The 17,168-nt window shown below is 40.2% G+C and overlaps 1 protein-coding gene across 10 annotated transcripts in view; it reads right to left on the bottom strand.

Annotated features, from left to right (window-relative positions):
* Window positions 1-1,887: 1,887 nt before the first annotated feature.
* Window positions 1,888-17,168, bottom strand: part of LOC136747795 (SAM and SH3 domain-containing protein 1) — a 304,184-nt gene continuing 288,903 nt past the window's right edge. For all 10 annotated transcript variants that reach the window (XM_066701028.1, XM_066701012.1, XM_066701019.1 and 7 more), the window contains 6 exons: window positions 16,692-16,901; window positions 15,021-15,171; window positions 14,588-14,716; window positions 10,643-11,667; window positions 8,213-8,344; window positions 1,888-5,388 (listed from right to left, as the gene is read on the bottom strand). In XM_066701028.1, coding sequence (XP_066557125.1) covers window positions 5,131-5,388; window positions 8,213-8,344; window positions 10,643-11,667; window positions 14,588-14,716; window positions 15,021-15,171; window positions 16,692-16,901 — 1,905 coding nt within the window. In that variant the 3' untranslated portion in view covers window positions 1,888-5,130. The remainder of the gene's footprint in view (window positions 5,389-8,212; window positions 8,345-10,642; window positions 11,668-14,587; window positions 14,717-15,020; window positions 15,172-16,691; window positions 16,902-17,168) is intronic.

Genomic DNA, 17,168 nt, shown 5'->3' with positions numbered 1-17,168 from the left:
TGACTAATTTAAAATATATTATAGGTCTGAAAAAGACTTTGCAATTTAGATGTCTAAACTTTAAGGCAATGTTTTCTAAATGCATGTAAATTCAGAACCAATCTGGAGACAAATGTAAACTAAGATCTAGCCCTAGACCAATTTTGGCATCTGACCATAAAATACACCTTGAATGGGTTTAAATTTGTAATTTGTGATTTGCGGAGAAGTCAAAGCTTTAATTTGGTCAAGGCCCTATTTATAGGTTTTACATATAAGATTTTAAATCCATTTGGTAAAATTGCACTTAGGAAAAGTTTTCTGCTTCAAGAGAAATAAGCATTTATTTTTAGCCAATGGAAGAAGTCAAAGAAACAAATTAAAGAAAAAAAAAAAAAGTTTGTGTCCAGGTTAACATCACTAAATTGAAAAACATCCCAATATATAGCTCACACTGGGCTCAGTCTAATTTGCAGGCGCTTTAACGGCCCAGCACACCTGTTGCCAGGGGGGAAAAAATTATCCTTCATGAATGAAGGGTTACACAGTTCAAGACACTCATTACATGATATTGAACACACTCCAATAGTCAGCCATGACGTCTGGCCATGAGATGGACAGCAGGGGGTTCTCAGAAGAAGATTTAAATTGTTAGTTGTTACTTTACCCTCTTTCATCTCCCATCGACCCACATTATTACACTGCACTGTTGAGATGAGGCCTTCACAACTAAACACCTAATTACAATAAATCTTTCTGAAAACACTTTCTCTGCAACTTAAGAATTCCCCAGAGAAACAACCTGAGGTCAGAGAGGATAGTAATTAGTATGTCAGGAAAACAGCATACAATTTTCATGTTTTTAACATTCAGTTATCCTTAGTTACAGAAAGTGTGAAACGGGTTATTGGGGGATAAGGAAAAGGCAAACTGCTAAATAGACACACAGGTTTTAAAAGTGCACCTTTTTTTTTCTCTAACCCAGCCTGATTTATATCTTAAAAAATAACGTTTTTCCAGAGGGCTTATATATGACAATATTATATTTTAGAACATTTGGCAGATGCAAGATATAGTATCAAAACAGAACATTCTTATATATAAAATCCTGAAATCAATAAGATATATTTAAGCTGTACAGCATGCACTTATAATGTGAAGAGAAAGTCGTACTTGGAGAACACACAACTTAATGCAAGACGATTTATTGTGCGTTATATTCTTTGATTATATTTAAGCGTATAGATATAACATCAGTGTTTCGTACCCTGTGGGGACAGCAGTCTCAAACTTTCTGTAAATGCTTTGATTTATTGAATGGTCACAAATACTAATTTTAATTATGTTTTCTTGTCTAATTTTTCAGGGCTTAACATGTTAATTTCTTCATTATGACTTTGTTTTAGTTGACCTGAAGTGGCTACAGAGACACCTGCAGGACAGCAAGTGAATGGCGATCATGGTCATGTAAAACGCAGGGCCCTAGAAATTTAAAGGAAGGTCATCCAAAACCAACCTTTTATGCACCAGGCCAGGGATGGGCAATTCCAGTCCTATAGGGCCACAGGGGTTGCTGATTTTAGTTAATTAATAATTTAATTGAACTCATTATTAGGAAAACAAGATTACCTGCTTATTACAGGTCTTGATAAATTGCTGATTGAAATTCTTTAAAACTACAAGACTACAAAGTGGGAATCAAAGTCAAAAACAATACAAGTTATTTATAGAATAGATATTTAATAGAGACACAATTACAAAGTCAGCTATTAAATCTAACATTGAGCCACCCATGTTTTGATTAATAGGGATCTAACTGGGCCCTAAAACTCCTCCACAATGCCCACTCCTAAACACTTCAGACATGTCAGTGGGCTGTATTTGGAATAGAAATTAACAATTCAAAGGTTATTGATGCCAAGAATTTGTTTTATTATTTTTCAGAATGACAAATAGTTATAGACCTTTTTTTTGTTGTTGTTTCAATACACAGGCAAAAATCTTTATGGACAATTATTAGCTAGCTGAAACAGCATAAAATAATTTGTACACATTTATATTTTACAAAACATACTGTAGCTTTTCACTGGCTAACACAATATGCAAGAATGTATTGCTACTGGTATAATACAGCTAATAATTACATTTTATATGAAAAGCAAAAAAGGCAAAAAAATAAGTTATTTAAATATCAATTTCATATACAGATTGTGCAACATTTGTTAGTTATTACATACTTGTAATTAAGGGTTTGACATGGGCTGCAACTGTTAACTGGAGTTTATTGAACACAGCTTCATTTAGTGAATAATTAGTACATTACATTTGTACAGAATTGACTTGGCATTGGGACCTAGGCAAAGAGGCTTTTTATTTGTGTATATTCAGCCTCTGTTAACTACTATGTGGATTAGGTGGTAATTTGATGTTGCTCCAAAAAAATGTATTTTATTCTTTGTAAAGTGCATTCTTAACAGTCATCTATGTTTAGGTGTGTATGTTGTGTATGCAGACAGGAACAGATCTCCTACCTATCTATGCATGTATTGAGATATTGGAAAACTGAGCTGCAAGTAAGAATTACTGTAAAATGGAAGAAATCCATCAAGTATAAAAATCTTTAATAATTGCATTGGTAATGGGGGTGGGAAATTAAGCAAAATGGGATGAAAATAGTTCCTGTTCTTCATTTATATAGATAAGACAGACATCCCTCGCTAAATTAATTGTGAAACCGAGACGTGCGATCCTTAGTGGCACTGCCTTCTCTGACTCCTCGTTAACTCCTGGCCAGGGAAGGCACCGGAAGTGTGAGGCAGTGTAGAGCCCACTGTGATTTCAAACCCTCATGTATGTCACTCAAAGCCACATTACACAACTTGTTTTTGTCACTTCAGTCTAACTGTCCTCCAGTGTGGATCACTCAAGCCAGTGCAGCCACCGTCGCAGGTGTCTGACCAGCTGCCTTAGACAATAGACATGGCGCCCACAGTCCCACTCGCAGGTCAGTATATCGGCTCCCCTTGAGCTGCTGGAGGCTCACAAAGATGGACTTCGCCTCCTTTTGGAGAAGCCTATTTCAGCTCGAGTCAGCGAGTTCAGGAAATGAACTGGGTCTCACCCAGTCTCGGTCAAGTATGATTGAAACTCTTCATGTCAGTTGGTAAAAAAAAAATATATATCTACCCCAAAGTCCTGTCAGCATTGTTAACAATATTGTCGTGCTTTTTCCATTGATTCCTGATTTACAAGATACTATACAAAAGTGTTACCCAGGCACATTATTTGAACAAAGGTATTCATATTCATATAAACAGATTTTCCCTCCGGTTTAGAACTAGGCTGATTGTAGGTCTTGTTTGAGAACATTTCGGTTTTAAAAGATCCTACTGCTTAGCTCTTCCTTTCATGGTATTGTTTTAGAAGTCTCACTATGAATGAGAATAGGTATTTATCGGTATGCTTTCCTCTTTAGTCGATCCACACAACAGTATTGATCTAGTCCCATTCCAACTGAGATTAATTGGGTCTCCCTGCAGTCTGGACCACCCTGAAACTGCTATATTTGAGCAGAGTTTACTTTCAATTAAATAACATTTCCATGATAGTGTGTATCGAATGAATACACAATATGCTATGTTATTTTCCTCAGAAAGTACAGGTATTCACATTTCGCAAATCCTTTGTACAGCGTCAGCTTCAAGGGACATCGAGAGCAGTTCATCGTCTTGAAGAGATGTAAAATCCATGTAGGGTAGAACATTTGAATCAGTCTGAGCTACTGAGTACTTCTAAATACTTCAAGTTTGCATGCCTCGGTAAACATCTGGCATTTTTTGCAGTTAAGAGAAACATCAAGTGTATTATGCCATCCATTCATTATGTTTGAAATGTATTTAATCATCTTTAAATGACATGATCCCATCCTGACACTCTCTGACATGCCATGTGACTTTGAAGGTGTGAAATGACCCAGACAGTCACATGTGATCGATGTCATTAATGTGGCAGATCTACATCAAAATAACTCAACAATATCTGCGGCACCAAGCTTTTAATATTACTGCTGTGCTGAAACTGAAGCCAGTGGAATGACTTTCCAAGCATTGGAAACCTTGTCAGATTGCCTTGCCTAAAAACACAGCTACTGCTAAACCTCACTGACCAAAGGACCAGCAAAACAAACTGGCATAATAGGATCCTGGTTAAGAAAGATATGCCACAATTAATCACATTCAACCAAAAAATGGGAGTAAACTTAAAAGTAGGTAGAGACTGCAGTAAGGTGTGATTATTAATAGAACCGATTACACAGGTAGATAGTCTTTAAAATGTGTTTTACATACTCGTAAGGCAACATAAAACGCGCTCTATATATCAAGACAATATTTGTTGTAGGTTAGTACTGTATTAAGAGCCTTGTTAAAGTGACTACACATTTAAAGAATGTGTCTGTTTTGTTTCTTTAAAAGCATGTAACAGATATTAAATCTGATACTGCTCCATTGACTCTCTGTTGCACAAGAAAGTCCACACACAGCACATTAGCCCTGTCCTCTTCTGGAAATCTTCCAAGTCCTCAAATTCAAGGCAAAAAAAAAAAAAAAAAGACAGCTTGGTAGCATTTTGATAATTCCTGAAAAATAATGAACTGTAGGTGGACTGTTGTTTTAACTACTGCATGCTGCTCTGATATGTCACAGACTAGAGGGAATGGACCCATCCTAAAAATGTGTAGCCACTTTTAACAGTTAGGATGAAAACAGATGGAATCTACGTAGGAGTAATAATAAAAACAAAAGTTGCTTTGGCCTAGCTACAGCCTCTATTTGCTCACTAGTGCTATAACAAGCAAAAGAGACTAAATTAAGCACTTATTAAAAAACAAACATACAGAAAACAGTCTATATCTTTAGAAAACTCAAAACCTCAAATGATAAACCTGTGCTATATCTTCAAAGGCAGTTATTGGTCTTCCATGTTAGACCAGCACTCGTTTCTAAAGTAAACATGATTCAATAAGAGATTAATGTTTGCTCATTTTTATATATGTAAAGGCCTCCCATGTTTATTCTTGGCAGTCAGAACAATGTTAGGGTAAACATCTGAAAAATAAAACTAAGAATGGACACAGAAGTCTTTGTTGCTCCGTTATGACTGAGCGCTGTCTGCCTGCACTAGCCTGGCCGCCACCAGTAGTCTGTGGATGTGCCGCTTCTCCTTCACCCCCGCCTCCCAGAACTCAGTCTCTGTCAGACAGGCTATCTGGTGCAGCGTGTCATATCCTGCTGCTGTGAAGGAGTTAATGTACATAGGCAGTCCAATGGAAACCAGCCACTCTGACACTGTGTTGACATGCCCTGGAGACAGCGACTTCCTGCACATTTCAGTCAGGCCTCCAAAAGGTATCTGGCAGAGAGAAAATATTGGTATATAAATTGCATATAATCACATCAACCAATAATCACATCAAATCAAACCCCCTCTGACTCTCTTATGATCTATATATATATATATACACCGATCAGCCATAACATTATGACCACTGACAAGTGAAGTGAATAACACTGATAATCTCGTTATCATGGTACCTGTCCGTTGTTTGGGATATATTAGGCAGCAAGTGAACATTTTGTCCTCAAAGGTGATGTGTTAGAAGCAGGAAAAATGGGCAAGTGTAAGGATATGAGAGGCTTTGACAAGGGCCAAATTGTGATGGCTAGACGACTGGGTCAGAGCATCTCTAAAACTGCAGCTCTTGTGGGTTGTTCCAAGTGGTCCAAGGAAGGAAAAGCGGTGAACCGGCAACAGGGTCATGGGCGGCCAAAGCTCATTGATGCACGTGGGGAGCGAAGGCTGGCCCGTGTGGTCTGATCCAACAGATGAGCTACTGTAGCTCAAATTGCTGAAAAAGTTCATGCTGGTTCTGATAGAAAGGTGTCAGAACACACAGTGCATCGCAGTTTGTTGCGTATGGGGCTGCGTAGCTGCAGACCAGTCAGGGTGCCCATGCTGACCCCTGTCCACTGCCGAAAGCGCCTACAATGGGCACGTGAGCATCAGAACTGGACCACGGAGCAATGGAAGAAAGTGGGCTGGTCTGATGAAACACAAGTTCAAGGTGTTGACTTGGCCTCCAAATTCCCCAGATCTCAATCCAATCGAGCATCTGTGGGATGTGCTGGACAAACAAGTCCGATCCATGGAGGCCCCACCTCGCAACTTACAGGACTTAAAGGATCTGCTGCTAACATCTTGGTGCCAGATACCACAGCACACCTTCAGAGGTCTAGTGGAGTCCATGCCTCGACGGGTCAGGGCTGTTTTGGCGGCAAAAGGGGGACCTACACAATATTAGGCAGGTGGTCATAATGTTATGGCTGATCGGTGTATATATATACACTCACCTAAAGGATTATTAGGAACACCATACTAATACTGTGTTTGACCCCCTTTCGCCTTCAGAACTGCCTTAATTCTACGTGGCATTGATTCAACAAGGTGCTGAAAGCATTCTTTAGAAATGTTGGCCCATATTGATAGGATAGCATCTTGCAGTTGATGGAGATTTGTGGGATGCACATCCAGGGCACAAAGCTCCCGTTCCACCACATCCCAAAGATGCTCTATTGGGTTGAGATCTGGTGACTGTGGGGGCCAGTTTAGTACAGTGAACTCATTGTCATGTTCAAGAAACCAATTTGAAATGATTGGACCTTTGTGACATGGTGCATTATCCTGCTGGAAGTAGCCATCAGAGGATGGGTACATGGTGGTCATAAAGGGATGGACATGGTCAGAAACAATGCTCAGGTAGGCCGTGGCATTTAAACGATGCCCAATTGGCACTAAGGGGCCTAAAGTGTGCCAAGAAAACATCCCCCACACCATTACACCACCACCACCAGCCTGCACAGTGGTAACAAGGCATGATGGATCCATGTTCTCATTCTGTTTACGCCAAATTCTGACTCTACCATCTGAATGTCTCAACAGAAATCGAGACTCATCAGACCAGGCAACATTTTTCCAGTCTTCAACTGTCCAATTTTGGTGAGCTTGTGCAAATTGTAGCCTCTTTTTCCTATTTGTAGTGGAGATGAGTGGTACCCGGTGGGGTCTTCTGCTGTTGTAGCCCATCCGCCTCAAGGTTGTATGTGTTGTGGCTTCACAAATGCTTTGCTGCATACCTCGGTTGTAACGAGTGGTTATTTCAGTCAAAGTTGCTCTTCTATCAGCTTGAATCAGTCGGCCCATTCTCCTCTGACCTCTAGCATCAACAAGGCATTTTCGCCCACAGGACTGCCGCATACTGGATGTTTTTCCCTTTTCACACCATTCTTTGTAAACCCTAGAAATGGTTGTGCGTGAAAATCCCAGTAACTGAGCAGATTGTGAAATACTCAGACCGGCCCGTCTGGCACCAACAACCATGCCACGCTCAAAATTGCTTAAATCACCTTTCTTTCTCATTCAGACATTCAGTTTGGAGTTCAGGAGATTGTCTTGACCAGGACCACACCCCTAAATGCATTGAAGCAACTGCCATGTGATTGGTTGGTTAGATAATTGCATTAATGAGAAATTGAACAGGTGTTCCTAATAATCCTTTAGGTGAGTATATATATATATATATATATATATATATATATAGGCCACTGTCCACTGAGGCTGCTATGGTTTTTAAAGCTATTCCAGTATATATAACAAGTATTTTTTATTCTGAGAAATCCTCATTGAATTTAATTGGCGGCCAATTTCCAATTCTGGAAATATGGATTTTATTTTTGTAAATTGTACAGTTTAGTCAGTTTGTTCATAGGGTATCATTTTTTTTTCTATTAATATCACTGAAAGGAAAATAGAAAATGGTGTTTAAAATGCCTACAAAATGTGTCCTGGTTTTATTTGTTGTGTAACATTACGTTTGATATTTGTTTGGATTTCATACAAAGCCAGCAATGAGCTACTGCTCACTCAAGACAAGGCAGGGCATGAAGTGTTGATGAGAATCGGCCAAGGAATTCCTCACCAGCACACCTCCACAAAGACCTGCAGACGTGCTATAAGCTCTCAGACATGTTGGCTTATGATAGTAAATCTTTCTGTCTGTCTTTTGTTCCCAAATACTTAAAAACCTGCTGGATGTATTTTGTCCCAACGAAGCTTTCAATTTCCCACATTTAACCTCTCGATGTCCCTGGATGAGCCCAGCAGGGCTGACCACACTTACCGCCATGCGGTGCTGCTTGCGTAGGTGCTTCACTCGGACATGGTCCATGGTGGAAGCCACATCCTTCACTGGCTGCTCCAGGTCTTCAGCATACCTCTGAACCAGGGATTGTGGGATACCGCAGCGGCCATGCTGCAACAGTCACATGCATTTCAGTGAACATGGGCCATATAATTGGGCAACACATCAACACTGGTAAACAGGCAGTAGAGTTAACATGCATTTTGCCCTCTCAAAACAAAGTGTCTATGTATGTACAGCTGTAGGTGAAAGTATTTATGCCCTTCATTTGAAACAATGTTATGCGGGTTTAGTTTAGTTTAATATTGTTTATCAATGCTGTTGATAGTGTTGTGAATGCTGATATGGACTACAGAGAACAAAGGTTCAATTTGAGGCAAGACAGGGGGGGTGCAAACAGGTGGATTATTTTTTATAGAGGTCAGTTGACTTTTCCCATGCATTTTCTTAGCTTAATCAACTTTTCAGTCAACTCTATTAAAGCCAATTAATGTAGATGTAACTCTACACACATACTGTATATATACACACACACCTGGTCTATAATGCATAAAAAGTTAAACTGGGCCATTGTAACATTGCTTTAAGTGCTTTTGCAGATTATCCAGAGCTCCTTGTGAAAATAGCCTCTTGACATGTAATATTGTAGCTACTCAAGCACTAGAACATAGGCTTCATTCTCAGTGTCATCTCTCTGTGCAAAGAAGTGTTGTCTGTTAGTGCAGTGAAATCTGAAGACGTATGTAAGTCAACCATACAGTCACAGCAACAAGAGTGATTACACTGTTTGAGCTCATTTCCTTAAAGTATTATGCCATTCTAATAAGGGTTATTGTTTCTTCAGAATCCTGAGTAAGTTATAATCCAGTTAACCCATTATTATTATTTTAAATACTGCCTCCTTACAGACTGAGCACAATATGCTGTAGTCCTAGTTAGTCCTTATCTGAATCAGGTAATTTCAGTTCATGCTAAAGTCATCTTGGTCCCAGATGTTTTGCTGCACTAAACAAACCAAAAAAAAAAAAAAAAAAAAAACCCAGACAGTCTAGCCATGTAACACAAAAACAAGAAACAATCAAGCAATTAAAGTATTACCTCACTTTAATTAGAAATTGTGATGGTTGTCAGCTAATGCTTCTAGCAGTGTGGCATGTATCAGGGAGCGGAAACTGATGTTAGGGGGTGTAGCTTGCATTTTCTATTTATTAGATTTTGTTCAACATGATTAGGTTGTTTAAAGACTTGTGAGACACCATCTCTAATTTCTTACAAATAACAGATACAAATCTGATCTAAAAGCACATCATGTAGCATGACAGCCACAAATGTGTTTTGGTGTTTGGTTATGTTGTTTTACAGATAAAATCTCAGCTTACACTATGTTTTTTAAATTGGTTATGAAGTGGGGGTGATAGTGTGGTTGTATAGTATACATATTCCAAAATAAATTAACATATAACCAGTGTGCTACCCAAAGATTGAGTAATGGTACAATGAGGTTTTGAAACCAAGACTGCATCTGTATTTGTACTGTATTTGCCTGTTGTCATGGATCTTGAAGCCAGAGAACTCTGCCCAATTCATCACTCCAAGCGGAATCAGTAAAGTTTCATCTGAAAGCATAACCTCTGCATTGGGGACAGCAGATTGAGAGAGAAATGAACGCATCTTTGTGCTATGCTGGCTCGTACACTTGTTTCAGTATTTCATTTAGTGAACAGGCGGGGGAATTACTGAGAAAACTGAACTACAATATAAATCAGGCCTGCCAAGTCACTGTGGCTTTCAGCACTTCCAGTGAAGCCTGAGCGGAAAACACAATATTGTGATCAGTTCACATCAGAACGCACATTAACCGGCGGTTCTGACTGAAACTTCACAGCTGGGTGCGTTAATTATCTCAAGTGCTGCACTAACCGAAGGCACAGCGAGGAGCCACTCACGCTCAGCATACAGACAAACCACATGGTCAGACAAGGCGGCAACACATACCATCCAACGGCCATAAATATTTATTTTATTCTTCATAAAAAAGATTGTCTGTGGGCTTTTAAAAATATAGTCTTACTTCTATTATAGACCTCAGAACTCATGTGCGGTTAACCTGGCATTTTGTTGCACTCTTTAAAACCAGAAAAGGCACTTTTGATGGCAATAGACACAAGATTTCAGCTCCTGTTTCTGGTCTGTACTTATGTTGTCTTTCTTCTTCTTTTTCTCTTCTACAATATTGAGGATCTTTCTTACACAATATGGATCGGTCACCTCAAAGCAGAAGCAATGGGTAATAAATTCATTACAGTAAAGCACACAACCCTGGCTGTAGTATACCTCTCAATTTTACAAGTTGTGGTGGGCCTGCCCATGGGCGCTGCTTTAACAGAATGTTTTTTGAACCAAACTAACCTTATCTGAATAAGGCTCCTCGGTAAGGTCGATCCCCTCGGACTCTAGTCTCTCCTCCATCAGTGTTTCCAGCCCAGCTACCTTGGTGTGGGAGATCTTCCTCCCTGCAGTCAGCTTGACTCCATGCATTTGAGGACAGGCTGTCTCTGGGAGGTCAGACAGCCAAGGTGGAGGCACAGCGGGAGGGGTTCCTGGCTCCTCTGGCGAGATGCAGGAAGGGACACAGTCAGCAGGACTAGGAGGGCTGGTCTTCTTCACTGGTAATGAAGGGGCACCTTGGCTGGGCACACCTAAGGATGGGTGACATAGTCCATTGGCTAAGCGCTCCCTGCTTTTCTTGGCTGGGACTGGGGGAGGCTGTGATGGCTTTTTGGAATGTGTCCATGCTTTACCCTCCTCTGAGGCTGGCTCTGTGGGGCTTCTGGCACAGCCAAGGTCCGTCTCAGTAATTTGTGGCCCATTCAGAGGTGCCCTGACTGACAGCTGCGACGTTAGGCTTGACCGCTCCGCACGGTTCTTAAGGCAAACGGAAGCATACTCCCTTGATTGACACTGTGGCGCTGAAGGCTGTTGATTTCCATCTCCTCCCCCATCATTCGTTCTACGGGAGAGCCTGGTGTGGCCTTGCCCGTGAAACCGGTGTGGGTCAACACTGGCCGATTTGATAGCCGTGAACTCCAGGCTGTGGATTTTCTTTCTGTCGAAGGCCTGCTCTCCGTGGAGGTCCCCCAGTGAGCGAGAACGTTTCCACAGCTCCTGTGCCAACGCAGAACCATCTAGGTCCTCACAACTACGGCTGGTGGGCACCTGGGGCCTCCGGTGGGCTTTCTTTAAGCTGAGGATGCTGAAGGTCTTAATGGAGGGCTTGGGACAGTGACGCTTGTTAAACTTGCGCTCTTTCTTGGCCTGTTGCAAGGCTTCAGTAGACTTGGTCATTAGAAGTGTAGGGTAGTCCACCAGCTGAAGCTTACTGGCCTCCGAGTCACCACACGACCTAGTGGACTGTGGAGTCTTTCTGCTTTTACCTGAAAAAACAAACAATTCATATACTTTTAAGCACTGCAGACAAATGCGAAATCAAGTTGGTCACTGTGTTCAGGATCCCACCGAAGAACATGTACTCGGTAACAGGATTGTGAATGAACATGTATTACCTGTTGTTAGGCAATCAGCAGTTAATTGGAGCCAACACACTACGAACCGTAAAGATAACAAAAACATCACTAATAGTTTCACTTTTTTCCTTTCAACACGGCATAAAATAAACACCTTTAGGACCGTAAAGGTTCTAAGCAAAGAGAATCACTGCTCTTTTTCACAGCCTTATTTCTTGGTCTTGCCGATATTGCTGGTATCCAATGAAGAGGAGTTCTAAACACAGGACAGGTTATCAATTTCTATCCAGCTTATCTGCTCATTCTCCACAATTGATAAAGTTCAGAAATAAAATACGTTCAAAAATATTTGACAAAGATCATAAAGCATACATTTCCCAGATAAAAAAAAAAAATGTGCATAGCCAGTCAGACAACTCTTTAGCACAAATACCTGAAATAACTCAAAAGCTTATAATAATTACACTGCGGCTTCCTATTGACCATAGTTTTTTCTAAACATTCCTTACAATCTAATTTTCTCAATGTATAAAACTTCCAACTCCAGATATTCCCAAATCCAATGTGCCTTCAAGTAGCCACCAGTTATTTTTAGTAAGTGTAACAGAAGTAGCCAGAGACTACTGTAAAGAATATGTTTAGTCAAATATACTTTCCAAATATTTTATACAAGATAATATCACTTTGCAGTACCTAAAAGCATTGTTATTTTGGTCTTTAAATGGAGAGTACATGCATTATCTTTATGGATGTTGTCTTGTTCCTCCATTTATCTGAACTAATGACATTGTTGTCTGATATTAAATTTAACAGTATTATAATTTTTTATGCCAGATCCTCATTGCCATCAAATGTCACTTTTGCCAAACCCCCAAAACTTAAAAAAAAAGACATCCAATGTAAAATGCTACTTAGTGTGAGACACGTGAGCAGAAGACAATTTTCTGGATGATCTCTCTAGATCTTTAAATCGGCCAGTGGTTCCCAGTCAGAACTGGAATAAAATAAACACAAATAAATAAATACAAAAGTTTCAAGTTCCAATTGATTTATTTGGCCACCAGGCTTTAAAATATATTATTTGGAGATCTCAAACAGAACCCCCTCCAAGAATATAATGTACATTGTATTAAATTTTTCCCACTAATCTGTCCAGTGTAGGACCTCTAATCATTAATCAGTTTAGTTCATCATTCCAGCTCATTGACTTGGCACAGGAGAGATGATGGCATCATGCATGAAACCTCCAAAAGGTGTAATGTCTATCCATCTGCTTCTTTTCACACTGAGTGGCTTTAGTGAAGCAATACAATACTGCAGGGAGGGCTAATGTGATGATCACTGATAACACGGCAGGTTCAAAGACACAGAAAGGGTCTTATTCATGTAATACTTATTTCATTACACTTTATACTGAAGATCTTTTTTTTTTTTTTGTCTACACACCTTCACCTGACAGAATGAATAATTGTAGGTTAGTGATTTTGCTACAAAACGAGAGGGGGATAAGCAAAAGTTGCAGCTGATGGTTAGCAAAGTATAGGAGAATGGCAAGAGGTAGCAGCAGGGAAAAAAGCAAGCAGGCAGAGTCCATTTCAATCACAGATGAGTTTATTCCAGAACTCAATCTCTACCATGACAATTGAACATCTTTAGAACCGTTTAAGACACACTCCGTACAGGACTCAAGTACTGAAGTTAAATACTGTACTGGTTTTATGGATAAACCAAGGAAAACAGCTTCACGGCAGCTAAAAGCAGACATTAAAACTATTTTGAAAGATTATAGTATGTAACTATACACTAAGTTATTACGATCACCAGCATTATTACACTTTTCTATATAGACAGATACCTCTAGGTTTTTTCTTAAAATCTCAACTATGGTTTAAAAATATTTGCATATAACAACAGTTTATGCTTTTTAGGCACATAAGATATTGTGCAACATTATGGTCACTATAAAAATAAAATCAACACAGCAACAGAAAAAATCCTGAAATGTACAAGCATTAAATATAGTCTGACATGTTTAGATCTTGGCCAAGGTTATTAACATTCGTAAAATCTTTGCTTTTGGGCACTAATAGAAAAACAAAAAAATTAAAAACATTTAAATGGGGCATTTAAATACTGCCTCCATTGTTGTTATTGCTAGCACTGAGACTGTGCACTTTTAAATGTATATAGGTTTAAATATCAGAAAAATATTTCACATATGTGACTGAACATTGTTTTATTGCATTTTATAGCTGAAGAAAACCAACATCTCTTGGCCAGACGGCGATGGTTGTGAAATGTTACACAATGAATGTCTAGGTCTGTAAATCAACCCACAAATATAGCTTTTGACAGCAATGTGCAGCTTTAGTGTTTTTAAGGGACAAGAAAGAGGATTTAGCCGGCCGTTTCCAGACATAATGGCGGAGCAAACTACACTAAAGTTAAGTCATTGTCCAGCGCTCTGCAAACCTATTCCTGACTGCACAGCACAGGCTAACGGCATGTTGTCCTTTCTCCTTTGGTCAATGGGTCACAACAGAACAGATGAGAGATGCCTCACGATGCAAACAACACTGCGGACCTCGGACGGGACGGTCTCGTCACAAGGCGGTAATGATGAGGTGTAGGCGTGCAAGTCCTGTACACCGCTATGCAGAAAAGAAGTGGGTGAAGCGGACAGAGATGGCAGAGAAGATGAGCACCAAGCGATAGGAGCAGCAGCAGCAAGGACTCCCTTTGCGTTTGTTTTAATGCTGAAGCATGGCAGGAGAAGGCGACCCAGACAGGAGATGGGTTTGCTGTCACAGATCTGGCAGGCTTTCATTACCATTCTCCAGGTTCTCACTGCTCTCGTAGCAGCCCGAGTCGCGGGGAGAGTCGCCCACCAGGCCCTGCTCGTCCGAGAGGAGCTTCTCCTGGGAGCCCGAGTGACCGCCCCTCTCCATGTCACTGTTACCTGCAGAGAAGACACAAACTTCACACATCAGGCCACTTTAGAGGCACAAAAACATCATAGAAGGATGCTAGAATTGTACAACACCACAAAACAGCAGAATAGAAGAATCAGAAGAAAGGCTTTTGAAGTTAAAGAGTCTCAAACACGATGGGGGAGGGAGGGGAGCTGCATAAGAGTACCGAATTCCCCAGGAGATGAGACTGCAGATTTCAAACAATCTTCAAGTTCACAAAGCAGTCACCAGATTGCCTGACATTCTTTGACACCGCTGTTAAGCTAGTGTCAGGAGCTGGGGCTGACTTACTGTCATACTCCTGCAGCAACTCCACAGCAGTCAGCAGCACGGCCCTGTGCTCAGGGTCCCGGATGTTCAGCTCATCCAGATCCTCCTCTTCCAGCAGCTTGAAGGTGTCCAGATCCTCATAGCCATTGAACAGGAAGGTTGGCATGTGCTCCTGTGCACAGAAAGACAGCACCGAAGCACAACACATTTAGAAACAACACTGGTGCTGTACATTAATAAACAGAGAGGGAGAGGAGAGGGGTCTGAGTCTTTATATGCACAATACATATATCATGGATATTCACAAGCATACTTATACTCACTTAAAATAACATTTGACAAAGCTATAGTTTTGGTCACAGATGCAATGTATTTTAAGAACTGTACACTTCCACCACCCCTGGTATTGTAAACAATGTCTGCCGAGCACCACACCCCTTAATTTAAATTCTGTGTTTCCTGTTATTTCTAAGGAAAACTACAAACTGAATGTTTATTTTGGTAAAGATGAAAAGTTTACAGTAGAAAAAAAGTGAATGACTTTGCTCTCCAGAAGATTCATCCTTGTACAACCACAGTCTCTGCCTTATTCATCTATTCACTTATTTTTTATCTGTATCCATTTAAAACAACAATAACGACTAAGCTATTGCAAGACTTTTACATACTATTAAAATTTGAAACTAGAATTCTACATAATAGGTTCTCTCTGAAACATTCCTAAAGGCATGTTTGTTCTGCCTGTTAGAATATTTCCATTACTTTAAACCAAAAAAAAAAACCAACACACTGGCAAGTTTCTGTTCTTCCAACAGACCATTTCTAATGTTGCAAAATACTTTTTTTATTTTTTGCCTTTTAAGCTGCTTCTGTGATATTATTCAAATTGTAGAAATAGTGTTATCAATGTATTTATTTCACAATAACGGATGCATGACTTCTGAATGAAAAAAGTAACACCTAGCCAGCTGCATTGATTAACATTTGACACTATGCACAACAGACTTGCTACACAAGGCTTATGCTCAGGGCTCTCAGGTGACCACACATCATATATTTTCCTAGGACACACATAGTACAGGATTATTGAATGGCATGGAGAGGTTTTACAAAACATTAATTTTTTGTTTTGTTTTATCTTTTCAAAGATGAGGGGAAAGGAAAATACAATAAACATGTAGGATATCAGGTGAGCATGGACTACAAAACCTGTTGGAGTTTTAAAATTAATAAAGAATACAGATAAATTGGCACTGGCATCCCTAATCCATTTCAACAGCTGTAATTGATGTGTAGGTTTAATAACATGTGAATTGTGAAATACTGATAAAAATCAACTTTACACAGAAGACACACACACAAGCTGGTTTAGAACGCACTGGAACTGTATGCAACACAGAAGACAGGCATGGGAGGAGTTTGAGCGCAGCAACAGTCTGATTATTTTCTTTCTCTTACAAACTAGACAAACTGTTCTTGTGTTAATAACCTGCAATGCAACATAAGTGTAGTGTGGCAGTCTTCTAGTAAAACAATTACGATACAGGCCACACTGACTACTGTCAAAATCTAGGCTGATTAAATACAGAAATATATATATACAGGCATGACCCAGTAGAGAAGACAAAGATCAAAAATGTGTTCTGTTCCTGTGGCAATAGGCGTGTGGTGTGGGGGGGCTCTGGGGCTCACCTTGAGGTTGATGCGCTCCAGCAGCTCTTCCACCGAGGTGGGCTTGGGTGGCCTGCCTTTCCTCCTCCTCCTCACAGGTCTCTTGGGCTTCTCCTCCTCCTCACTGAGCACATCCACGTAGATGAACTTGAAAGTCCCAACCTTGTTGTTCAGCAGGCCCATCCAGGTGCCCATGGGGGGCTTACTGATGATGTCTATGACATCCCCTTTCTGCAAAACAGCAATCAAGAGTGTCATACTGATGGAGAGTGTCTGAGCAGAAACAAAGACGGGCCCGTTCAGCAGCTCAGGCACGCAACAAACAAGATCAAAGAAAGAATCAACAGCAAACAAAAAGATACATTAACTGGAGAATCAAAAATCCAAAGCTACGCACATATACCCTATTACCACTGCAGACTTGTAATATTGATTTAAATGTGCTGTTTACACTGTGGTGGCCCTGTGCTGACATGTGCATTCCCTCTACATTAGAGT

This window comes from Amia ocellicauda, chromosome 1 (assembly GCF_036373705.1).
Source record: "Amia ocellicauda isolate fAmiCal2 chromosome 1, fAmiCal2.hap1, whole genome shotgun sequence".
In the NCBI taxonomy this organism is placed as follows: Eukaryota; Metazoa; Chordata; class Actinopteri; order Amiiformes; family Amiidae; genus Amia; species Amia ocellicauda.
The sequence above is the reverse complement of the archived record's forward strand: the minus strand, read 5'-3'. Positions and strand labels throughout refer to the sequence as shown.